This window comes from Amia ocellicauda, chromosome 1 (genome assembly GCF_036373705.1).
Source record: "Amia ocellicauda isolate fAmiCal2 chromosome 1, fAmiCal2.hap1, whole genome shotgun sequence".
Classification (NCBI taxonomy): domain Eukaryota; kingdom Metazoa; phylum Chordata; class Actinopteri; order Amiiformes; family Amiidae; genus Amia; species Amia ocellicauda.
The window spans coordinates 17,358,892-17,386,237 of NC_089850.1; the positions used below are offsets into that span (position 1 = coordinate 17,358,892).

Sequence of the window (27,346 nt, forward strand, 5' to 3'; positions counted from 1 at the left end):
TGGTGCATCTTTCCCAAATTTCTGCACTCCCTAAACTAGAACAATAGACAATAGGTTTAAGTTACAGGCAGGTAACTGTGTAATACAGATGTAATACAGTGCAAGTAATTGATCACCATCTGGAATTCAAACATTTTATTGAAAAAAAAAAACGAATTACATTTCAGAATGAATTTAATTTCAGCAAAACAAATACGTACAACTGGGCTGATACAGTGTTCAAGAAAAATGTTTCCAGCTCTGTGACGGAACTGGAGTTTGGACAGTTTTTGTATGGTTCTAATTCAGACACCAATTTGTGTCACTATTTGCTTTAACAAGACTACCAATTCATGAAGGGCCTGGTCGCATCAGTCTGAAACGTGAACATCAGTTGACATCCTCAGTGCCTTATGTAATAAGGCTTCTTTCCATATTTGACATTGTCCTGCAGTCTGTAGTGGCCCACTGGCATCCGTATCTTACTCCACTTCAGTCCCTTTTTCCAGATAGGCTTCACTGTGTCAATAGACCAACGGGTTAAATACCTGGAAAGAAATGGAAAGAATAAATGCATACATTAGCATATCTGGAACACAGTGTAATTACAGTACTTAAATGTGGAAAAAAGCAACAGGTTTGGACACAGATGCACTGGCTCCGACACTTGCCTGATCGTTCCCCACTGGAATGTTATGAGCCGAGTGACAGGAGACGATTAGCAACACAAAACAGAAAGGCTTAGACTAGTGAGAAGAATGAAAGTGTCGATGGGGGGAATCACATACAGAACTTTTCAGAGAATTACTGTACAGGAATGACAAGGTCAAACAGCGGTTAACATCACCGTAACTACAGAGCCTTGAGGCCTTTGCACACTGGATCTGAAGATGCATCCGATTTGTATGTGTGAAGAGAGGAAGAAGAAAAAACTGTGGATTCCCTATCTCAACTTGCACAGTGAGTCTGTAACTGTTGTATGATGGTGATGCGCCAATTCTGGAATCAAAACAAACTATTCTATATGATTTTACTTTACCAATTTTGTCCGCCGGTGCGGTTTTAACGGATCCAATGTTCAACGCACTTGACGGACAACAAATGATGCATCGGATCTAATGTGCAAAGGCCTTTAATGTCTATATCCCGGTGTTAATTTGAGCTGCAGGGAAATGCATAGGGGTGAGCTTGCCAGATGGCCAAATAAATTCGATTTGATTGTGTAAAACCAATGGAGAATCCTTTAGCCAGCAGAGTAAGCAGTGCAGACTGAAGTAGGCCTATTATTTTTGCAGGGAAATGACTTTCACAATGTGCAGTATTTATGGTATTTAATATTTGCAGGACACTCCATTCTTCTTATGGTTTGAATTGTCCATGTAAAGGACGCTGTATGCCCAACACAGTTATGCAGCATTAATACATAACCATGTTCTAGTGCTAAAACGCAGCTCTGCTGTTTCTGTCCCAGAGACATTCAGCGGGGGTAAAACTTTATAAATGAAGACCCCCTCTTGATATTTCACTTAAATCGTCTGACAGCGCAGATGTTTGGCACAAGTCCCTTGAGCTTTGGAACTGCAGTGTTAATCCTGTATCGTTTCTAGTTATCATCCAAGGTGGACTCCGTAAGGGCCATTGCTTAGCTCACTACAGGAAATACTACATCAAGCTGCTGTCAGCGGCTGGCCCCCTCACTTCATATCCAGCCAAGTTGTTTCCCCAGAAAACAGAGTCCGGTCTCCTCACGCTTCTTTCCATTGTTAACTATGTGAACCACTTATAGCGTAATTTACAATAGGTTGACATTATATATATATATATATATATATATATAAAAAATATAGAATATCGTTCGTATAGAAGGCTTATGATGCTCCTGGGGAGGAGGTTCAACTTTTTCATTGCTCAAGACATTCCTCTGCAGAGTTTTACTGTGAGATGTGACTGTTATGCATGTAAAAGATTCACTACATAGGCTAAGCTTGGCACTTTTGTAGAACACTTGCCAGCAAGCAGCCTATATTATCTGACTTACAAAATAAATGAATGAATGAATCACAATGTATACTTTTTACAGAGTGATCATATTATAGATGTAAATGATTTGCCCGTTATGGACACACGGAGATTAATAAACTGAATAAAGGGAAAAGACTCAAGTGTTGATAGGAAGACATTCACTTTCAGTGCAGTCACTACGTACGTCAGCAATTACTGGTAGCAGCTTCATAACGAGAGTCTGGGAAGTGGCTGAGCCTCACCTATTCACTCTTCAAGGTCTGAGTTAAAACCGGTCAGACTCAGGACACTGCTTTTCAGCTCTATAACTCCAGTGTGGCACATATACAGTAATAATTATCATTAAAGGAAAATACATAAAATAAAATGTTGATGCCAGTATTTAGGAGGCCAAACTTCAGCCACTTCCTTCCATTAATATGTTGTCATGAAGTGACTATACCTGCACCATATAACGACTTTAGTGTTCGCATTAACTACACTCACACATCTCAGCAAATGTGTTCGACACGCTACGAAAGCATCTCTGCACTGGTTTAGGGAACTTCATTCGCTCTGTGGCCCGACGATGCCAGACCGGACAGTATCTGGACAAAGCTCGTTCCAAGTGCATGCATTTTACCAGACCAAAGGAGATGGCTAGATTGGACAGATTCTGGCCTTGGCAGAAAGATGGCAGAGAGCTTGGTTTATCGTTGCGAGGATCTTCACAGGGTGACTTGGCTCACACAGCAATGCACTGCGTTGACCGCTTACTGCTCCGTGTGGTCTGCAACGCAGCCAGAATGACCAAAGAAAAGAGTCCTGTCTGCCTGGTGTACGATTAGTGTATTCAATTCAAAACTTAACACTTAATTCAAGATGAGTTTTGTTATTAGGAGATCTATGCCTAGAGCAGAGCTGGTGTCCTATTCCACTGCAATTAATGATGTTACAGGTCAAAGGGAATACTGTGCGCACTGGGGTGAAAATGGGTCACTTATGCCTAGATAGGATGAAACACAAACATGGATCACCTTTTCTTCTTTCCAAGCAGAATATGAAGGTTAATGATATAAAAAAAAGTAGATACCATTTCCCGGCTGTTTTTACAAACTGATTCGTTACCCATCCTACATAATAGCTTTCATATGCAAATGACTAGTGAAAGAACCACATATATACCGGATTTCTCATTAAAATAAACATTTTGTGATAATGTTGTCAGAATGCATCGGGAGACCTTTCAAAAGGGATGATAAATTACCTAAAGAACTCAGTTTAATAGACTTCAGTGTGTAAATCAGTGGGGGAAAATCAAGTTGGGAAGGGTTGAATTTGAAAAATGAGCAGCGTAATGTGTGGCCATCTGGAAAGCCAAACGCTGTGTTTCTCCTGCCAGGATGGTAATAAAAGCAAGGTTGAGCGCAAGATCATGAGAAAGAAAGAGAGAGAAATCTGCTTGTTCAATGCCAGTTCCATGACATACAAAAGGTACACTGCATTAGCTGACTTCAACAAAAACGGTACAGGATGTGCTCAAAACAGAATATAGAGCATACCAAAAAGTAATAATACCAATTTCCTACACTTTCCCAGGAGGCAGAATCAATCTACATAGAAACTGTCACTATTCAATTTATGGGCACAGCCGTGTCAGAGGGTTTTTGAATAAGAACATTTCACAATATATGTACGGAGTTAAGACAAGCTGATCTGAACAACTAGCTGACAAATATTGGGGTATTCCTCTCCCTAAAAGCTCAGCACAATTCCTTAACTTCAAGATAATGGATGGGGGGGATTCTGCTTCTTGATAACCAAAACAAACAAATATAAACAAGCTTATAAAGTATATCCTTTATTTAACCTTCCACACTGCACAGAATATGACGTGCCAAGGTCTTAAAAAGCGATAGCATCGCCAGACACCACGTACATGGTGTACCCAATCAGACCTGATACAGCGCTATTAATCTGATATGCGGACAGACAAACGAGACGAGAGAGAGTAAAGTTCATGCCTGGGTCTGCATTTGTCATTGTAAAGTGACAACCAAGCAAAAAAATAAATAAATAGACCCTCTGATTTCAAGCTGAAGCCTTCTTGATATTAGCCCAAATGCACAGAAAGTATAACAAAAAGCAGTTTTAATATGCATTGCTGTTATTGAAACTACTCAACGTTTACCACGGTGTTGGCTACCAGTGGTAAAGTCAACCCGTTATTAAGATGAATGGTAATTTCAGTGGGCTGTGTAGAAATGTGGCCATTATATTATGTCAAAATATAAATGTGCAAAACATATGGCCTAATGCTTAAAATGCTAAAACTAACTATATTATCATCTCATTTCAAACTGATCAAAATAAAAACAAAAACAAAAAAACTATCATAATACACAAACCATGAAGACAATGGCTTCAAGCGTCACATGAAGGTTGAGCGTAAACTTAGAAATATAACATTTTCAATGATTCCATTTTAATGTCCATGTGAGTCTGAAGCAAACCACCTCAGTACTTTAACTATATACTCAAACAGTATGTGTTACAGTTTTCAGTACCACAAGACTTATTAATGTTAGAAAAGAGAAGATGCGCCTACTAATAAAACAGAAATTGAAAGTGAATTTGGTAGCATTGGTGGAACACACTCATCTGAGTCCACTGTGCTTGGCCAAGGCTCAAAAAGAAGATGGAGGTTAATGGATTTGGAACAACCTCTCATAAGGACTGGGTTAAGGGAATTATATGCATTATAATAGTGTATGTGATTGTGTGTGTGTGTCTATTAACCCTAATAATTGTTTCAGCATTATGGAATATTTAAGTGAAGTAGGTAGGGAATATTCTAACTGGGTATGGAACCATTTAGGATCCATTACTGGTCTTTATATTAAAAGTAAATTATTCACTACGCCTTCTAAAAAGTCTGCAGTGCTTTAAAAAAAAAAAAAAAAACTCTCTCCAAAAGAGGCTGGTGTGAATATGTCAGCAGCCGAGACAACTGCACAGTCTCTAGATATTGTGAAATACTGTTTTGCAGATAAATCTTATTGTTACAGGCATAGAGTGAAGCACATGTTTAGGTCTTTAGAACAGACGCAATCCAGATTTTCATTCTTTTTCAGTGTTTTGTGCTGCCGTGCATGTGAAGTACCTCAAGAGATGCATTCTGTTCATATTAAGCACAATTTAACTTGGTGGGTGAATGCAGAACTGCTGCTCCTTCATTACCAAAGACACAAAAGAGCTAATTAGGTTAGGTTGCCGTGACAGTCTGGATTTCATTAGCCTGCTGTGCCAACGTTAATGAAAATTACCAGGATATCTGAAACCCAGACTCTGGTCTGACGTTGAATGAAACAAACGAGAATCAAAAAATACTGATTGGACACAATTATCAATGGAAATCAAAGTCCCACTGAAGATTAGAAAAAATAATTTTGAATGCCAGAACATGCTGTACAAAACCATCCGGTCCATTCACACTGGGGATCTATCAGGAGACGCTACACCCATCAGCACATTGCTTCCAATAAACAAGAATCCTTACAACTTCATCCCCAACTAAAACCCATTTTGATGGGTGAAATACTTCAGCAGCACCCCAGGCTTTTTACAGCAGAACAATTTTCTGGGGGTGTAATCGGATTACTGGACTCGAATACAAGACCTCCCCGAGTAAACATATTGATGCGGTCTGGCTTTCAAGCAACTTAATAAAGCTTTGACAGGGTCTTATACAAACTCTGCAAAATAAAAAGGTTACAAGAACTAATTAGAAACAGTTTCTGATGGTTCTTTGGATTTCCCATTCTCAAGGGCATTATTCTATTGTTTTTATATGGAACAAACCAGCAGCAAAATACTGACCATGCGTTCAATTCAAACTTCATTCTTTCAACCAACTTTCTTGAACATAATTAAAAATAATATAGATTGAAAATGTGCGTTTTGGTTAGGAGTACAAAAGATTATGAAGAAGCGTGATTATGGCTTGACCACATATTAAACCATGATGGTCCAACTTATTTTTTCCCAGGGGTGTCTGGATCTTGGAGAGAGAAACAAGATTGTAAAAGCAGATCTTGCCACTTTAAAATTAGACTTTATGCAAATACTGATCAGTATCTAGTAAAAGCTCTGGAGGAAAACAAGAGAGAGAGAAGCCCGGGTTGGAAAACCGCAGAGACTCGTTGCAGCCGGCCCTGCGTACAACCTGCAGGTTCAAAGCTGTGCCAAAGCCCTTAATGTTTTTGTTGTGTCTGTGATCCGTCCTTCAGAAGAATACTAAAAGATCACACTTAGGATAAAGCTTGTAGGTTGAACTGCAGGCGGCGGGCTGCTACCTTCTTGAACACAATGTGGCCTTTATGATCTACGCGTGTAAGTGATGGTTAGATGGGAGGAGAATCTTTTCTGCTCAGGAATATACAGGCGTTCTTTCATGTGCAAGACTGGAGTCATCAATGAGAGACTAAACACAACACAACCGGGTCACCATCTGATTGTATTCACTACATGGCTTTGAACAGCTCAAATAAGACCGAATGATAATGACTCGTATGCCTTTGTTCAAACCCCGAATAAAGGCTCGTATTGCTACCATTTCAAAGGCTACGCTCTGCTATTCAGTGATCGACACACGGTGGTTCTGCAAAGTTCGTGATGAAACTGAAATCAAAATGGAATGATAAAAAGACTTGAAAAGAAACCATCCTTCATTTATTTATTTCAGACAGCCAATTAAAACATAAAGCAATCCTCATAAGGAAGTCAGCTATTTATTCATAGGTTGATGCTAAAATTTAAACATGTATTACTCTGGCAAAACAGCTACTTGTGCTCTGAAGTTTGCTTGATTATATCATTGCCTTGCTCAAATTTTACGGTCTCGCCGTTTTGATATGTATAGCAAAAGATAAGAACACAGCTGCTACAGGATGGAGGGGAATTATCAGAGTACATCTGCAGTACTCCCAAGATCACCGACATCAGATGCACCAGAATAATCTTTTGCATAAAAAAAAAAAAAAAAAAAAAATCAGTTTGCTACTTTTCGGTGTCAGTTTTTTTAGAAGCAGAGTAATTACTTTGTTAAGAAGGCATAGGGAAACTTTTCCTATCCAAAACAATCCACGGGTTGTCCCTAGACAAGAAAAGCAAGTCAATTTGGAGACCATACTGTGACGCAGAAGTGAATATCGTCTGAAACTATAAACAGGGCCAAAACGGACACTTGACTCAATGTCAAGCAGCAAAACTGTACTGAAACAAGGCCCTGTAATTCTGTTGATGTGCATTCTAGCTCCGGTAGCCTCCCGTGAGAGATGGGCACCCTTGACACAGCTCCCACGGGGAAGAAGACGATTTGGTAGGTTTGGTACAGGAAGCAACCTTGGCCGACTTCAAAGGGAAGGGGATGTTTGTAATCTCTGAATCCAAAGGAGCAGTAAACAGCCAGGGGATATGCACATAAGAAAAGGCCAAAAGAAGAAAATTAGTAACTTACTGTCCCTCCTTAGAATAAGGCATGGTGATGTTATGAAACTCTTTATATTTGTTGTTTGTTTGAAGCAGAACTCACTGAACCACATGACAGACTTCCTTTCTTCAATGTAATTTAATAAACTCCTGCAAAGCACATCATGCCAATGACCTTTACAACTTATTAGTGTCCATGAGAATTATGTATCCTGCTCATGCAATTCAATTTTTTTTCCAAGTGGTGGAACATGTGTTATTGGTTTACATAACAAAGGTTTACTTGGCAAAATGAATCCTACAGCAACAGCCAGAATACACAGGGTGAAGGGGATCAGCAAGGACTAATTTCATGTGCGGGATTTGCATCATTGGTCTCTCAAGGTTCCCCCATCTACTTTAGACCTCCAGCCAACTCGAACAAGACAACAATGGGACACTTATCCATCGGATACCTCCACAATGACCAGCAGAGGGCACTACACTCTTAAAAATGATAGCCAAAATGTTCTAGGTATTTGCCAGAATGTTTTATAATACTGATTAATTTTTTTTTTTTTTTTTTTTTTTTTTTTTCCTAACCTAAACAATTCTAAGGCTCTGACTGAAATCCGACAGTAAGAAAAATGCACCTGGGCTACTGGCCCTTACAAAATGTATTGATCCACATCAGATATGCTGTACTGGTGTGTTACCTCATACCCACCATGAAACCTTAAGCCTTGTTAACCCACTGCACATTCCCCTCCAACTGAGAACACTGGAGACAGTCTGAGCTAAGGGAGAGGAGAATCTGTGGCAAGCCCAATGAGATTGTGAAAGAGGGCAGAGCAGCGGTATATATGTTGATTTAGTAAGGCTCCAAGGAAGAAGTCAAAATAAAGTGGATATATATTATTACCCTTCAGAAGAATGGGTATTCTTTGAGGAATACCGGCTTCAGATAATGGATTGCAGAGTGCAATCAACAGATACAGAAAAAATGGTGGCTATGCAAACAACTGTGGGCAATGCAGAAAACCAGCAATACAGACTATAGAGATTTTCTAAATTCTCATCGCCAAGGGAAACAGTTAGAAAAAAAAAAACAATCCCCCCCCACCCAAAAAACAAAACAAATCATGATCATATACAAGGGAACATGCATGCCCTAGAACAGAATAAGGAGCATTATGAATTAAAAGGCACAGAATGTGATCAGGAAGTGAGGTATTATTCATATAAATTGTATTATTATTAATAATACAAAAAAACAATTATAATAACTTAAACTGAAAAAACAACACTGGACAGATTTTTAACATGGCAGTGAACCCACATTGGGTATGAGCAAATCTGTTAAACAGATTTACATGTTGAGCGACCAATCATGTTGGAAAAAAGTATAATTCATCCACTTAAAATGCAACAATGAACCCTGTGCACAGTATAGATTTCAGTATCTCTCAGATGAGAGATCTAGACATGTTTCATCATTGTCCCAGGGGTAATTCTCTCCATTATTAAACAGTAAATTCACTGACAGGCAGAGGCTTGTAACGTGCACAGTGTGATCAATGCCTTAAAACATGGACAGTTGCCAAACAAGGCTGTAACTCATTTTACACACATTATCTTGCAGGGCTATACAGAGGTTTCATTTACATAAACATCTGTAATGTCTACATGTGAAAAATGCACATGTGAAGCTGGGGAGAGCATGCTGGTTATGTTGTTTAAGTGGGCTTTTAATTAAAATCCTTATTACAGGGAAGCTCTATAAGACTGAGGGAAGAGTACAGTTGTATTTTAGATTTAGGATGCATTCAATACATGATCTACTTGATCAGTTAAGTTTTAAACATGATCAGCTGTACAGCTATGAGAAACGTAAAGCATATAAAGTTAAAGTCTACTGAACAGGATTCTAAATGTTCGGTTAATATTTGTCCCTGTTGTGTTTATTATTTATTTATTTCTTGGCAGATGCCCGTATCCAGGGTGACTTATGCAATACAGTGCAAGTGTAAATATACAGTGCAGTTCAAGGCATAAAACATTACAAATTCCAATTTACATAATACAGTGCAATTCAAAGCATAATACATTTTACAAATTCCAGTTTACACAAGTGTATACAATATATGAGGTCTTACATCCTGGATTGTAAAAGCTGAGTGCAGACAAGATGTTAGGTCACAGTCAAGGGCCAAGGGAAAGGGAGCATAAGGGAAATCAAAATAATACGAGTACTAGTAACACAAGGCAAGTAGTATGATAAAACGTTGTAAAGTGCTATCTTACAGGGGAGTAAAGGACTAAATTACAAGTACTGTCTGTTTTGTTTGTCATATCCCATTCTGGAGCTTTACTCAGAACGATTCATTTATAAATAAAACCTGACGGACAGCTTGTCTCTCTCAGCATTGCTGTGTTAGGACACCAGCAGGGCGTAGCAGCTCACACTCAATAAATGTAGAAATTAAACTCCAATGCACTACATTATTCACAGTTGTAATTTATGCAATTTGTTTCTTTAGAAAGGCATGCATCCAATATTTCAGGCTTGACTTTTTATGGTTTGATTGCTAAGAAAAACATTTGGCTATTACCTTCCAGGAGATGGGGGGCATTTGTTTTTGTGGTTAGATGGTTAATAGGTTTCAAATAACAACAAAAAATAGAAAACATAAGACATCTTACTACAAAAAGCCAGTGTTTTACTTTAAAATTAATGCTGAAAAAGAATGAACTTATCATTTAAAAGGGAAACATACCTGGAAAGTTTCCCAAATGACTCAAGATTAAGAAGCATCTGTCATGCTGCTTGTATTGTGTGTGTGTGTGTGTGTGGCCTATTGAACACAGCACCACATATGTCTTCTGAATCCAAATGAAAGTAGAGAGAGATGTCAAAATTTCTTTCTCCAATACAAAGCAGAGGACAAGTGTAGGAAAACACAGCTACCAGCTTGATTTACAGTGGTACATTATTGCCAATCTTCAAACTGTCCACAACCCTTTTGTTTTAATCTGCTCTATTATATTGGTTAAAATGGTGTTAATGACAGGAATCAAATGCTTTCCACACTGAAACAGTGAGAAGCAGCAAAGCCTTTTTTATTTTCTTTTTGTTTTGAATGGACATTATTTTTTTAACAATAGGGAAAATACATCAGCAACATGAAAGAGGGAGTTAATCTTCTGTCGGCCCACAGGGAGTCGCAACTCTGAGCAGTAAGAGAGGAGACTCCTTCCAGTCCCATGGGAACATCTATTACTTCACAATTCTCTCTCACAGCGCAAGCCGTCCCAGACGGGAGGGCTCCACTGCACTGACTCCTGCTGTGAACGCAACACAATACTCACTAACTCCAACGTTCCCATCAAACAGAAAAGAAAACTGAGAACCCCTCCAAAACTTAACTTCAACAAGATTTAAGTAATTCCATCTTAATTATACCCTGTGTAAACATGCTTCACATAATTAAAAGGTACTCATTTCTTCAACAGTCACTTATTCATCATCGAGGATTACATAAGGCGTTTTTCCCCCCGTTCTTTTTGTCCAATAAACACTTACCTTAATGAAATAAGGGGGCTAAACGGTGCTGTGGATTTTAATCCTCGAGGCCCTTCAAACCAGAACCATGACCATGAATCCACATCAATCCCAGAGAGGCCAGTACTAATCAGTCCAGACACCTGTGGCCATCTTGTGAGACTTCTGGAGGTGCTAATCTCCACTACTGCATCTGAAGGAACTATTTACAAAACCAGCTCCATCCATTGAGACCATGAGAGAAGAGACAGTGGACTCCGGGGGAGAAAAGACGACTTAATGATCACTTTGTTCCCCCTTTCAATGGAACCAGTTACAGAAGGGTGAAACCAGTAACTTTTTTCATTTGCCAAATCTGAAACTTACTTGAAACCGGTTCTTTGAACTCTGTCAGCCTTCACAAATCTCATTTAATAGGATATTGTTGAACATGTTCGGATACAGCCTCTCACAGCATCACGTGCTCGGTGGTCTTTAAGATGTATATTCCTTATAACAAAAACCCTCTGACCCTTCCTTTTCTTTGTTTAATCATTGAATCATAGATCAAGCTAATTTTCTTTTACAGGGTCGTCTGAGTGTATAAATGCATGGATGAGTATTTTACTAGCTAATAATGCTCTAACCCTGGGGTCTATGGGATGTTAAGTACCGGCAGTGGTGGCCCCCTTATAGAAGGGAATCGTTTTTTCTTCTGAGGATCGTTGCTCGTTATTAAATACACAGCTGTCTGCTTGGCGGGGAGTCAGAACAAAGGCTCATTAAGACTGTGGTTGATCCTGCTTCGCGGATTACAGTAGGTGTCGCTGTGGAGCCGCACCAAGGCTACCTAGTCAGCAGCCCCTTGGTAAGAGATCCGGATGTGTAATTGGCCAGGGGGTAAAAAATTCCCATTTTCCCAAGATTGGGACTACTGAGAAACGCCATCTGGGCTTGCCAGCGCTGTTGTGTTTTATAGGTGATGGAAAACACAAGATCAGGTGACTTGCCTGAGGTTACAGGAAGAAGTGAGCCCAAGAAAGCAACCCAGCTTTAGATGTTCAAAACAAGAGCAGACCACAGGGAGCTGTGAGTAAAACACATGCCTCCGAACAGGAGCTGTGAATAAAACAGCACATGCCGCCTCTGAACAGGGGAACTGTCACCTACTGCAGGATGCTGGAGAGAAATTATACCACCAAGCAACTGGTATACAGCCTGGTGTCAGGAATGAGTGGTGGAGCATTCCAAAAACATATATGTTACAAAAAAAAAAAGTTTCTCACCTATTTAGCTGTGATTTCGGTTTCTTTGGCACATGATCCTCAGGCAATGGAGGCTTGTGGTCTGGAAGGAGTCCTTGAAAAGCAATTGGCAACCACAAGATTAGAGTAATGGCGACTGCTTTTCCTTAACAGTGTGTAATAACACTGGTGCAAACAATAGTTCCCACACTGCAGGGTGGGCTAAGAGAATTGTATGACAGGGAAAAAATAATCTATAAAGTGTCTTAATTTGAAAACCCTCTTATGTTGGATTTCAATGCATTTCTTTGCACGTTTGCAGCCTTCTGTACACCCATTGAGCCCCAGGCTTCATTAGCAACTATTTACTCCCTTCCTCACCTCTATATTTTACGAGGTTGAGGCAGGAAATATCAGAACAAACCTAATCATGAATCACCAGTAAATACTGCAGTTTTCATACTAGATAAGATAAACTTTTGTTTCATACTAGAAGACAGTGTCCTATTCAGAAAATGTTTAATATTTAAACATTTTTGGTTTGGTTGATAAAATGCTGAAGACGACTGTAAAATGATGAAAATCACCGTTACTGTCATTCTGTGGTAGAAGCATAGTAACCACATCATTCCTTTGATGCAGTATACTGGGCTTTCCTCATTTGCCATTGACTATACTCATTATCTGGACACCATTGAGGTGAGGATATTCAAAATAGTATCAGCTTTCTATGGGCATTCACCTCCCCCAACATACTATCTACCAGCTAGGACAAGTACAATAGACTATGTGAAGAGGAGCAAAACATACAATTGTTTGGGGTCATTTTGTATACAGCAGCTTAATTATATATTAACAAAGCATGATCTTGAGATTGCTGAAGCTAAAGCAAGCTGGATCGATAGGGGGAAAAAACATAATGGAGAGAAGTATGATGAGTCATAGAATAAATGGGAGTCCAAGGCAAAGCAAAGGAATATAAGAGATATAAATCACAGTAAAGCTGTGACGGGAGGGGTGAGTGAAGACCAAAATGAGCCAGTGGATATAAATTGGTAAACTCTTAACAAAAGAGTTGCCTGGTCTCTCAGCCATTGCATGGAGTGTCATGATTCATGCATCAGATGAACTGGTCTGACAGGCTCACCTGCTCTGTGGGCCATCTTCACACAGACTTCAATCTTCCGGTGCTCCTCTGTGCAGAGGCCCGTGATCCGGCGAGGGAGCATGCCTCCATCTGACCGGATAAACTGGCTGAGCAGCAGCACATCCTGCCATCCCAGGGAAGAAAACACAAGAGTGAAGGAGAGTCAACCTTATTGTGGATGGGGAGCAGGGGGATGAGGGAGTACAGTGAAGTGGTCTTGAAGAGGTAACACGCTGGTGGATTAAACAGGACAATTTCTTGTATCGAATTGCAAACTGTCCATGTGTATCTCGACTGTCCAAGGCCAGGAGAATAAACTCCTCATAGAGTCAACATATTCCTTGCAAATCAGCACCCAATGAGCTGCAGCTGTGGGCAGAACATGTGTGGTGGCTATGAGAATGATCAGCAAAGGACACAATGCATCCACAGGAAATATTTGCAGCCCCCAGTCCAGTATTTCAGTTTTTTATTTATTTTTTATTTAATAAACTTCTACAGCACGACTCACCACAAGGCATTGGAGTGCTGTACAAAACACTCTGAACATAAAAACATATAGGCCTAGCTCTTATTGCACCCAGATTTATCATGTTGATCACCAAATTTGAATTACATAATTGCTCTTCTAGATAACCAGGTTTTCACCAGAGGAGACCCTAATACTTACAGGCAGCAAATTACATAAAAGTGCTGCTTTAGCTTCAATAGCACAGCCTCCAAATTCCATTCTAACGAATCTAGGAGGGGAGCGACACAATAGAGCTCAGAACCCTAGTAGAGGTTCTAACATTAAGCATTGCTTTAAGATAGATTGGATCTATTCCATTTAGGGTTTTATACACCAGACAAATAATTTTAAAACCTTTTCTCTCTCAGACTGGAAGCCAATGTAGATCTTTTAAAAACTGAGTAATATGGGACCACAATGTAATCCTTGATACAAGGTGAGCGGACATATTTTGTATTCTCTGAAGAATATTCAGCTGACAAGCTGGGAGGCCTGAGTGAAGAGAATTACAATAATCCAATTTAGGGTTCAGAAGAGTTTGCAATACTACCCACAAAAGTGTTTCTGACAGAAAAAGTTTAATACTTTTTAAATTGCACAAAAGGAGCTTACCACTGTAGTAGTGTGAGGAATAAATAAAAGATCATCATCTATAATAAAACCCACATTTCTATCTTTATTTACTACAAATTGGTACACTTCCATTAAATAGTAGGGGGAATAAAATTGTTACCAAGGTTCTTGAAAGTAGTCATCAAACCTACCACCTAACAACTGGTGCGGTTCGAGAGAAAGGATTGAAGTAAAGATAACCACTCTGGGCTTGTGTTTTCTAGGCAATCAAGTAAGATCCCATGATCAACAGTGTCAAAAGCTGCTGATAGATCCAAAAACATGAGAATGGCAGCCCTGCCATCATCCACAATCTTCAAGAGACCGCTCACAATGGCAAGGTTGTCTTGGTCCCATGAAGAAGTTATAGAGGTCATGTATGGGTGAAGCAAAACCCAGCCCCAGAGTTTGCATTTCATTATCCTCAGGCCACAGACATATTTGTAAAAAAATGTGGAATACCATCTGGGACATTGGATAACCAACTGGGATAATGGCTGGGGGTGGGGTTTCTGATAGTCTGAAAATTCCCTAGTATGTGTGAAATGATATGAATCAGGTTGTAACAAAAATGTTATGCATATGCCAGTCACTGTCAAAATAAAAACCTACAGACATTGTGTGGGTGATCCTCCATCCAGGTGGGTCACGGTTTGCCAGCATCTGGGGCCTCTCTAACACAGATCAGATGCCAGAAATGGAGTCCAAACCCACAGATCTTGATTCATGGTCCTGTGCACACAATAGTAAGTGGCTTGCAGTCTTACGTTAGAAAATAGGGGTGCATTAACCAAAATGTTGCCAGTGCTGCGTATGGTCCCTGGATTTAAACACTGGAGTCTTTTAACTTGTGTTTCTATGTAGAAAATACCAGACTCCACCAGCTGTTGTAATAAAGATAAAATAATTCACCCTCTAGCATACAGGATGCAAAATGAGTAACCTAAATGCAGAATTAATTCTCTGCGTTAGAACTTGGCCTGTCCTCCTCTGGCTCTTTGAGTCTGTTTATGCTTTTTATAGCTCTGGATCCATTCTCAGCACCTGTTCTGCGAACCCCCTGACACCCCCCACCCTTTTCCTCTACATTCTTCAACTCAAGCTCCACTTGGATACATTTTTGTAGGTTTCCTGGCAGACATGGTCTTCATGTGATCCTGCCATAACATTTCAATTGGATTCAGCTCAGTTGGGCTGTGCAAATTTAGTTGGCAGCATGTCTAGGCACTTAAGTTTGCGTCAATTACACAAAGCTTTTCCCAGCAGGCCCACACTACAACATAACGAACGTGTCTCACAGCAATACCAGGAGAGTGAATGTTTTATTGCAGGTGTTTTCACCTCTATATGACCTTGGGACCCTGCGTTGGAAAGCACTCAACTTCTGACTCTCCAATCTATTGCATTTAGTCACAGGTCTTCAACTTTTATTGCACTTCAAGATATTTGCATATTTACGATATTTGATGATCACGCTTCGAGTCTTGAGCTGGGAGCAGTGCTGCTCTGCACGGTCTGACATTGCTGCAGAGAGCTTTCATACAATGTAGTGTGGCCTAGGGCTGAACGATTAATCGAAATTGAATCGCAATCGCGATTTGAAACATTGCGATTAGCTAATCGCAAAGGCTGCGATGTGGATTCGATATGAAAAATACGCAGCAAGTGTCCCAGAGCAAAAGCATGACTGCCTTCTTTGTGTGGCATCTTACTAACCAATAGAGTGAGCGCACCTCCGTCCTGCCCAATCAGCGCTGCCCAGCCCACTGCGTACACGCCCCCATCACAAACACACAGCAGAGCGCGGAACCATTATTAGGCGAATTAATACCAAAGACAAACAGCACTTCGGTAATAGGGGATTATTTCATACTGATTGTCTCTGCGGATTGTCCTGCACACCATTCACAAAACACAGCCTGAAACACGTCCAGCCGTTCATAAAATATTAATAAAATCGGCTGCTACGATGCGATTATTATCTTTCAGTTTATTTTTAACTAGTCACGGCACTGCACCGGTCCTGTGCCAATATACTCGGATATTAACTGTAAGCAGTCATTGTTTCTGTACGTGGATTTCACTTCATGCTGCTAATAAAACTAATTTCTTCGTGATCGCACTCGGCACTTGAGATTATATCTTCCGACACAATGCGTCTGATCTCTTCCTGTGTCTCAGTCCGGCGCTCCTCTCTTCTGAAAGTGAATCGTGTCCTCAGTGGGACGGACGCTTACGGACGCGTCCAGCACCAGATATTTAACCTCCACAAAACACGGACACATCCAGACGCTCAGCCAGTGGAAACGGGGCAATACTGCCTTTTAATGCAGTGACCAAAGAGGGGTTTAAAAACCTCATCCCACCGCTGGACAGGAGATGTACAATCCCTCTCGCACATATTAGCCGAGTTGCAACCCCGCAGATCTGTGCAGGAATAGAGTTGACAGACATGACACGCGTGCAATATGACCCACAACAGCAGGCTTGTGATCCAGCAGGACGAGCGACGTGTCCGAGTCTCACTGCGCGCTTTATCAATGAGGACCCGCTGTCTGCAAACGGCCACTTCCCTGTAGACCGCAGCAGGTTTGGGGGGTTTCAGCAAGTGATCGTAAGACTTCGGTTGCAGTCAAGATTTGTTCTGCACTTTATTTTGTAATGCCACTTACTGGAAGCCTTTACTGTGTGAAGACAATGTTAACAAGTATTTGTACTTGAATGTGTGCTGTGAAATATTTTAAAGCTGGTTATCAGTCCTGACAGTTTTAGTTGATTGTGACTATTTTGTGTTTTGTCAATATAAGCTAGGCCTACCTTATTTCAAAGTCAGAAGAGCTTGTTTACAGAAAGGTAAGGTCATTGTATTTGTTCTTACTGGAAATTGTTTGCACTAGAGCAAAGTGGGTGTTTAATTACTGGATATTTGAAAAAAGTGTAATAAATGCTGGAATCAGTAAATATCTTTTCAGTTCTTTTTCTTGAATTAGAAGGCATTCTGTAGGCAGCACTGACTGCATTTTAGCAGCAAGAAGCTAACCATCTATTGGATAGAAAGGCACACTGCATCTGCTAGACTACAAGGTAGTGGAGGGTCTACAGTTGTACTCTAATTGAGAGTGTGTGCTGCACACTATTGAGAATATTGAGCTAAAGCTTGACTTTACAAAATTAAATCGCAAATCAAATCGCAATATCTGTCAGAAAAAACGCAATTAGATATTTTCCCCAAATCGTCCAGCCGTAGTGTGGCCCACAGTGCAGAGATCCAACACTGCACATACAATTTGTAAATAATCTTCATGGTAGTTTGTTTACTTGACAAATAATTGAATAATTAGGGGGTTTGAATATGATAAAAAAAACACTGACACAAAATGTGGTAAATCAGAATATTGTGGAAAAATATACAGGCATGCTATCCGTTTAAAAAAAATTATTTGAACATCTTTAATTCAATTTATAAAAACAATACAGTGTGAAAAAGTGTGTTTGATTATACTGTATTTGGCCTTGAGGTCAGGCAATTTTCAATATTACGCAATTTACAATGTCACTTTTTCAACCACTGTTGTGACCATCAAATCTATATCGCAAGTGTCAGGCGGCTAAGATCATCACGTTTCTCATTATACGCTCCCTGCCGAAAAGCAGTGAATTACATGAAAGAGGAATACTGACAAATAAATAAACCAGGAGAAAAAAAATAAAATAATATATATTATATATAGTAATATAATTGAATAACAGAGATGCAAAAGTACATTAGTCAAATGCAATTATGGGTTCTCTATCCCAAAATGATATTCCTTTTCATTAAACATTTACTTGGTCCAATCTCATTAACAAAATTATTCAAATAAAATAAAACAAGCATTCAAGAACCAGAATGTTGGCTGCAAAAGGAAAAACAAAGTCACCCAATGCAGTTCAAAATAGTCTGAACCTGTTAGGAAAGGAAAGTATACACAGGGGCCTGGGGCTGATGGACTGCCTTGACTGCTTACAGGGTTTGAAGTGATGCCACTATTGGGGAGGCAGGAGGGAAAGACAGAAGATGAAGCCAAGTATTTGTGAACAAACTGATCATAAATTAACTTACAAATCTCCCTTATATAATGGTTTTATGTAATTATTTTATAAATTGTGTAAATATCACCCTTAATTACATAATATAATAACGCAAACATAACAAATTGTGTCAGCGTTTCCTCATAGTCTGTTAACTAATAGTTTGCATGTGCAAGATTCAGCCCATTCCCTTAATGAAGAGTGTTGTTCACCACTGTACATCTACAGAACAACATGCAGCTAAGATTGCCCTGAAAGTTGCAAAGGCAACACTGCAATACCAAGATCACAAACCACTAAGCTACCAGGACTGGTCAATGAAATGCTTTCCATCAGCCTCCTAGAGATCTTAGCCATGTGAAATCCAAGTACTTAGATGATTTGTTTTGTCCAAGAAAATTGTGCAGTGTTTCCAAATAAACCCATTGTTGAAAAACATTTTTGTATTTACATATTTCTGAAATTAACAGCAAGACCGGGGAGGGAGAAGTAAAAAAGAAAAACTAAACAAAAAACATGCAAAACATTTACTGTAAACTGCATAACTAACAGTTTAACTCAATTGAACACCTGCAGCAAGTGTTGTGGACAAGCAAGATGGGATATTCTAAATCTGTTACAAGGAGAAATTAAGTCCAGGGTTCTTCATATCTTAAGCAGCATTCAACACATTGCAAATTGTAATTCCTCCTCACATCTCTCCACATCAATGACAACTCTAAAGTGGTGTCTGCAGAAGCTTTTAGATGGTCAAAGTTGAACTTCAATAACTTTGTTTGGACAAGGAACCTTTAAAAGATTGTCAGGAAAGAGCAGAGTCACAGATACTGGTCAAATGTGATCGCAAGGCCAACCCAATCTTTATAGTCAAATACTACAACAGCCAGCCCTTCCTATCCATTTCACAGAACTCGCTGTATATGAAAATGCCTGCACTACAGTGTTAAGAACAGGGGCAACCATGTTTGGTCACTTTAGCTCCAGTGGAGGCAGCATGCAAGATGAAAAACGGGCACTGACAGAACCTGGAGATCTGCTGCATCTCATAAAGCTAACTATGCGCTATTTTTCCATTATTTAGGAGAACTGTGGCTGGGGGAGCTATAAACAATAAAATAAATGCTTAGTCTCATCCACTGGAATTACATAAAAACATATATAACATAAGATGTATAATTAAAAAGACACCTGTATCCCTCATGAACTTGAGACTTCTGAATTAAAGAATGTATTCTATGCCATTTTAAAATGCATAAGTTACACCAGAAAACAAGCACAAGGTGTGGAAGAAAAAAAAAAAAAAGCTGCAATTGCATTTATCTTTGGCATAAAAGAACGTGCTGGTTTGTATTTTGCATAACATGGCCTGAGAATGTTTCCACTTACATTACAATCAATCAAACCATCCATTCATCCATAAATAACATCTTTGGGAATAACACCCAGGCAATGAAAAAGGAGGATTACTACTAATGAAATCCTATCGCAGGACAATAGTAGAAGCCAAGGTGAACATCACTGTAATCATGCCTGGCTGCATAGTGTGCTGTACACTAGCAAAGACTGTCACAAAACAACAGTTTAAACAAAGCACAACAGCCTTTTTACTGCACACCCAGTGATCTGTGCACCACAACTAGCCTGACCTCCCAGGACATCTGAGTTAATGTTTTCATTCATACTTGGCAGGCCTATTTTATTTAGGCTAAATTACTAATTACACCACAGCTTTAATTGCATGTCATTTCCCTCCCTGCCTGACTGCACCTAGACTTCTTTGTTGAGTCCCCATTCTAACCAAGGCTCCACACTATATTTATTTATGTTTAGTCTTCAGTTCACAAATACATATAGCCACATATCAGAGTTACTGCGGCCACGGCAACCCGAAGCCCGATATGGTCTGATCTCCCAGTCAGGAACATTGATTGGAGGAATCCACAATGAAAATCGGATTGCTGGTGAAAGTGGGATTACATGGATTCGTAGGTGGCACGAGAAATGAAAACCAAATGGGAAAGTGCTGAAGGTATTTAGGATTAGACAACTTTTACAAAGAGTTGGAGATGCTTCCCACAAGTGACCAGGCTAAATCCCAGATCCAGGCTTTCTTAATCTGGTTTCCCAAATTTTCCGGCTGAAGTTTCAATGGCTAAGTAAGGCATTGTCTCCACTTTACCTGCCCTATCAGAATGGCTGCCACTACCCCCAGAGGGTGCTAACCTTTAATGGATTAACATTCCCTACTACATGTAGTTTCCAGTACCCAGATACGAACATACAGACTTCTATACATAGACTTCAATTCTTTAATGCATTGTAAGACCAGAAAAACAAACAGTTTAAGTTACAGCCATTTCCATTATATTTTAAGGTACGATCGGGATGATAGATTATAGATGGCGTGAGTGATGCATTTCCAAGAAGCCAACTCCAGAGGCCATAAATATATATACGTTTTAAAATCTTGATATTTGGAGACTCTGATCCTAAAATTTAAATACAGTGAGGGAAAAAAGTATTTGATCCCCTGCTGATTTTGTACGTTTGCCCACTGACAAAGAAATGATCAGTCTATAATTTTAATGGTAGGTGTATTTTAACAGTGAGAGACAGAATAACAACGAAAAAATCCAGAAAAACAAATTTCAAAAAAGTTATAAATTGATTTGCATGTTAATGAGGGAAATAAGTATTTGACCCCTTCGACTTAGTACTTGGTGGCAAAACCCTTGTTGGCAATCAGACGTTTCTTGTAGTTGGCCACCAGGTTTGCACACATCTCAGGAGGGATTTTGTCCCACTCCTCTTTGCAGATCCTCTCCAAGTCATTAAGGTTTCGAGGCTGACGTTTGGCAACTCGAACCTTCAGCTCCCTCCACAGATTTTCTATGGGATTAAGGTCTGGAGACTGGCTAGGCCACTCCAGGAGCTTAATGTGCTTCTTCTTGAGCCACTCCTTTGTTGCCTTGGCTGTGTGTCTTGGGTCATTGTCATGCTGGAATATCCATCCACGACCCATTTTCAATGCCCTGGCTGAGGGAAGGAGGTTCTCACCCAAGATTTGACGGTACATGGCCCTGTCCATCGTCCCTTTGATGCGGTGCAGTTGTCCTGTCCCCTTAGCAGAAAAACACCCCCAAAGCATAATGTTTCCACCTCCATGTTTGACGGTGGGGATGGTGTTCTTGGGGTCATTCCTCCTCCTCCAAACACGGCTGTTTGAGTTGAGTTGATGCCAAAGAGCTCGATTTTGGTCTCATCTGACCACAACACTTTCACCCAGTTCTCCTCTGAATCATTCAGATGGTCATTGGCAAACTTCAGACGGGCCTGTACATGTGCTTTCTTGAGCAGGGGGACCTTGCGGGCGCTGCAGGATTTCAGTCCTTCATGGCGTAGTGTGTTACCAATTGTTTTCTTGGTGACTATGGTCCCAGCTGCCTTGAGATCATTAACAAGATCCTCCCGTGTAGTTCTGGGCTGATTCCTCACCGTTCTCATGATCATTGAAACTCCACGAGGTGAGATCTTGCATGGAGCCCCAGACCAAGGGAGACTGACAGTTATTTTGTGTTTCTTCCATTTGCAAATAATCGCACCAACTGTTGTCACCTTCTCACCAAGCTGCTTGGCGATGGTCTTGTAGCCCATTCCAGCCTTGTGTAGGTCTACAATCTTGTCCCTGACATCCTTGGACAGCTCTTTGGTCTTGGCCATGGTGGAGAGTTTGGAATCTGATTGATTGATTGCTTCTGTGGACAGGTGTCTTTTATACAGGTAACGAGCTGAGATTAGGAGCACTCCCTTTAAGAGAGTGCTCCTAATCTCAGCTCGTTACCTGTATAAAAGACACCTGGGAGCCAGAAATCTTGCTGATTGATAGGGGATCAAATACTTATTCCCTCATTAACAAGCAAATCAATGTATAACTTTTTTGAAAAGTGTTTTTCTGGATTTTGTTGTTGTTATTCTGTCTCTCACTGTTAAAATACACCTACCATTAAAATTATAGACTGATCATTTCTTTGTCAGTGGGCAAACGTACAAAATCAGCAGGGGATCAAATACTTTTTTCCCTCACTGTACATCTTCAGTGGAGAGAGATATAGGTCTATTTCAATAGAGTGTGGGAAGAATACATAATCACTTTGCCTCAGTGTGTAATATTTCAGCTTCTAGTGTAATGGGGATTCTTGCTGTAAACGAAACCATAACTTGCTGGACTTTACTTGAATACAATTATTTAGCCTTTTGTTCCAAGTCCAGATACTGCCTGTTCCCAGGGTTTCACATAAAACCTTTCTTGAAATTGTGGAGAGAAAATCTGGCATGCTGCACTGAAGTTGCAGCTGTGTGAATGTCTAGAGCAGCCGAGAATAGCCTATTGAGCACAAAAGCATTGTCTGCTTTTGAAAAGATACTCTAGCGGGTAATGCAGGGCAGACAAAGCATTTATTGCCATTGGATAATTAGAGGGTTCAAAAACAATCGTGTAGCTCCACTCCCTGTACAGTAGCTTCCCCACCTTCTTGGACTGATCTCCCAAGTCTCTTAAAGCACAGGTTCCCAAACTGGGGTCCCCGACCCACAAGGTCTGGCACTCCGGCGAAAATACCATCAGTCCCTATACAAACAACCCCACCATCTGCACCCTCCCTACTTTCGTAAGTTTTTACCATCAGCACAAAAGTTGTGAAGTAATGGCTAACTGATCCTTTATATCCACTTTTTTTCATTTAAAAATATGTCAAAATAATCCAGATGTTCTTAAATAGGTCAACCTTAAGCTCTACAGTCCAGACAGCGCTGGTTCATATCATGGTTAAGTCAGAGGCCTGTGACCTTGTCAGTCCCAGCACTGTCTGGGCTGGGTGGTCTTAAATTTGGCTAGAGCTTTTTTGGCTTTCAGCATAACAGTGACCTCTGGGGCTTGTAAAGTGTGATTATTTGGGGAAATTAGAACTGTAACACCTCCTGAACAGATATGATGACAAGCTGATTACCCAAATTCTAACAAAGAAGGTTTTGAGGAGGATGTCTATATACAGCAAAGAGCAATACTATATAATTCCCAATATCGCCTTACATGCTAGAGCCAAGAATAAAATGCAAGCTTCTGGTCATCCAGTTTTCCTTTAACAGAAATGACTTTCTTAACCCCCGTAACTACTAGTAGGAAATGACTGCCTTGTTTCTGTCCACAATTCTAAACAGTCGTAGGATATTAACTACTAAAGACACTGAGACCCAGATTAAATCAAAATTTCAGTCCACCTGCCAATAGAAAATATCCTTAAATGTTGTTTGATGGTGGGGGGGGTGCATTCAGTTTGCCAGAGACTTCTTGCATCCATGAAGTGGAAAGGTTGTTGCTACTGGCAGTGAGGTCAAAGTCTTTACTGTGGACAGTCCTAACTATGATTGCATAATAATGTATATCAATAAAACAGTTAATAAACAACAATAAAACACAATAATACAAAATATATACAATTGCCAGCTGGAAAAACAACAACTAGTATTGGCACTGGAGAGACTTGAACGACAAAAATTTGAACACTTTTGGGTATGTGCCTTAAATGCATGGTTGGCTTTTCTTCTCAGAATCATATGCTATTGGGACTTACTCAATCTTTTCTGTCAAAAGCCTTTTTCAATTACTAAACGAGTGATTTAATGTTTTATGTAATTAAGGAAAAGCTAAATAAACCATAATCTTCATTCTTTCATTTCAGGTTGCATAAGTTGGAAAACGAGAGCCTTTGCAAAGCGTTCGTTGTTATTAGAGAACATTTTCAAATCTGCTCACAGGTGAATTCTGCATGACTTCGAAGGTCAAAAGTTTGGAAGCGACACACACGAGAACAATATTGTTTGTTGTTCTTCACTCTACTCCCTGCATTACTCATATCTTGGTGTCCTTGGACAGATAGAGGCCTTTGCTTTGAAAATATACCACAGACAATTAGGAAGTAGTTTCCCAACTGAAACAGCAGTGCAATGTGTCTCGTCTTTAACTAGAATAAATGTTCACCTGAGGAAGGGGTGTGTGGCACCTAATAAATCTTACAAACCCTAGTTCAAGTGACCAGACTGGAAATAGAGCCAAATATGTAGAACCAAAACCACAATATTGTAAAACGATTTATCTTAATTTATATCAGTGTCAAAGAATGGCTTGGGAAAAACTGCAGTGAATATATATTAAAACAAACAAAAAGTGGTCTGTGTTCCAAATAATTTCTTGGCAGGAAGTACCATTTTGGGGTGAAACAGAGAGCAAATGTTCTACTCAGTCTTACTACATTGGCAAAAAAATGCATACATTTAGGAGAGACAGAACCTTTTGGAGATTTCAAATAGGAAGGAAAATGTTGTGATATTAAACACACAAGTACCCTGCCCTGATTGAGCTGGAAAAACACACTCCTCTGTTTTACATCTAACTAAAAGGAGGAGACATTATGCTCATGGGACAACCCCAGTACCTTCAGCATGTTTTAAAAGTCAATTAGTCAGGAATGCAAGTAAACCAAGTATCAGAGTGACGAATGAACAAGTGTTTCCGCAACCCCAGATCCTCTTACACAATGTATTGCTTGTGAACTGTTGACTGTATTGCTCTTGTTTTTTCTTCATGGGAATGCACATTACCTTGTATGAAAACTACAAATACTTCCCATTCCAAAAATAGGTCTGAGATATAAAGTTATATTTTTATGCATCTCCCCTTTAGCTGTAAAAAAAGGTATTTATATAGCCTTTTACAAAATGTTTGCTGTGGATTTTATCCAATTTATCCTTTTATTTTCATATTCCACATTATTTCATAAACCACCATCTCCCATAAATGAATAAATTAATTGATAGTCATAGTTTTCTTTAATAGGGACAACATAAGCATTACAAAACAATCACATATAAAAGCAGACATGCAAATAGTAGGGAAATCTGTAGAAGGGACACATTTTTCTTTCCACACAACACACTTGTTATTCAAGGAGTTTTAAACTAGGTAACAGTACAAAACTGTTTCTCAGGTAATACCATTCAACTGATTTAATAAAATGTCAAAGCATTTACATTCAAAATGAGAGCTATAGTTTTTATTGTATATAGTCATGTTTTACTGAGGGATGAATTTGACGAAATACAGCAATTAAGACCAGCACAATAAATAATAATAGAAAATAGAAGACGCTGGTGATGTAACATGATGAATGACAACAAGTGTTATTAATGCAATATTCTTTGTGGAAAATAATGAGAGTAGCAAGCACTTACCGTGTAATTATATTTGTGCTTCAGATTCCATTGACAGATCGGGCACTGCCCTGCGGGGTTGGGAGGGTCAAGCTTTGGTGGAGCAGCAACTAATTTCCCTTCGATCTAGAAAACAAATATATCATCATCATCATACAGGCTGGTTATGCTTCTCTTGTCCATGTCACATCTGCAAAGATTATTTAATCTTTCTATTTTTTTTCTGCTTCTAGGTCTTTTGATGGCTTCCATGGCCCTCGTTGACCTGTTCTTGCAGTGTGGGCGGCCCACTGCCATTTTCACTCTTTCAATGTCATCACATATTTGTTTGTTCTCTATTCATTTATTTTTCTATGTCTTTGTTACTACAAGCCTACATCTTTCCATGCTTCCTCTTGTCATCTGCAGTTTCTGTAACACTTTTGTCATACTTATAGTGATCAGGTTTTGGAGCGATATGTGAGCACCTGTAGTATGATTTGATTAGATTTTTTTCAGGTAAATGGGTACATTTCCTTTCAACAGTGTGCAGTTTCTTCCAAATGCACTCCATCCATCCATCTTCCATATTATCTCCGTCAGCACTGATTTGTTGTCCAAGTTAGACATTGATCTACTTTTTCTACAACTGTCTTAAACAAAGCTGTTAACATGACTTTTTAACATGTACATTTAATCTCAGAAAATTGTAATGAACCATTCCTCTTTTTAACTCACCATGAGGCTTTTAAAGGCATACCATCTCAGGCTGATAATGTACTTTTACAACCTGTTCCCTCTACCAACTGGGATGACAGCTCACAGCTCACAGCTGAAGCAAGCACGGGAGTACTGAGATTTGAAAGATAGTATTTTTTGATACTGGTAGTATCACACACTACGGTTGAACACATATACAGCTTAGGATGTCAAGAATGTACACACATGGTGCTTGATACTGATGTACAAACTGCAGTGTTTCGGTTTAAGATTTCCTCACATCAGAGGTACTTACTGTTGTTGTTTTGCCATCCGTTTTCTCCACAACTGCAACAACAAAAACAAAGACACATTCATTGCGAGTAACTCCTGTCTTACTCTTAAAAACGTCACTGTGGAATTACTTTCGAGAAGTAAGACACCAGCATATGTGAAAACCCCGATCACGACTCAGCTCTGAGGTGATAGGGTACCGTTTCTCTCAGGCTACACAATGTCTGAATGAACACAAAAGGCACTGGAAAGCATGTACGTGTCTTCATAAATGAATCAGATCTCACACCGTCCATCTCTGCCTGAATGCACAGCAGTGGAAGTGGGAGAGGCAAACGGTTATCATGCATGGACTCACCGTCTCTGACGCCTCTGATCTGAATGTTTCCCAACGCGGATAATACAGGCAGTCTCGTTATCCTCTGTACAATACGAGGCTGGTAACCGCCAGCAAGAAGCCGAAACCCCGCGGCTGCCAGGCACACAGACCTCAGCACGCTGCGCGCCGCCATGTTGACCTTCTGCTGTCACTC

At 39.8% G+C, this 27,346-nt stretch overlaps 1 protein-coding gene across 2 annotated transcripts; it reads right to left on the reverse strand.

The window, feature by feature from the left end:
* Positions 1–120: 120 nt before the first annotated feature.
* Positions 121–27,346, reverse strand: mrps18a (mitochondrial ribosomal protein S18A). 2 transcript variants are annotated; one of them, XM_066697441.1, is made up of 6 exons: positions 27,172–27,342; positions 26,836–26,867; positions 25,863–25,967; positions 13,382–13,505; positions 12,277–12,349; positions 121–527 (listed from the first exon to the last, which is right to left on the reverse strand). In XM_066697441.1, the coding sequence occupies exons 1-6, from the start codon at positions 27,323–27,325 to the stop codon at positions 383–385; spliced, it is 633 nt and encodes a 210-aa protein (XP_066553538.1). In that variant the 5' UTR covers positions 27,326–27,342; the 3' UTR covers positions 121–382. The 2 variants fall into 2 exon arrangements, with proteins under 2 accessions (XP_066553538.1, XP_066553536.1); XM_066697439.1 differs by lacking the exon at positions 121–527 and adding an exon at positions 10,546–10,794 and having other exon boundaries at positions 27,172–27,346.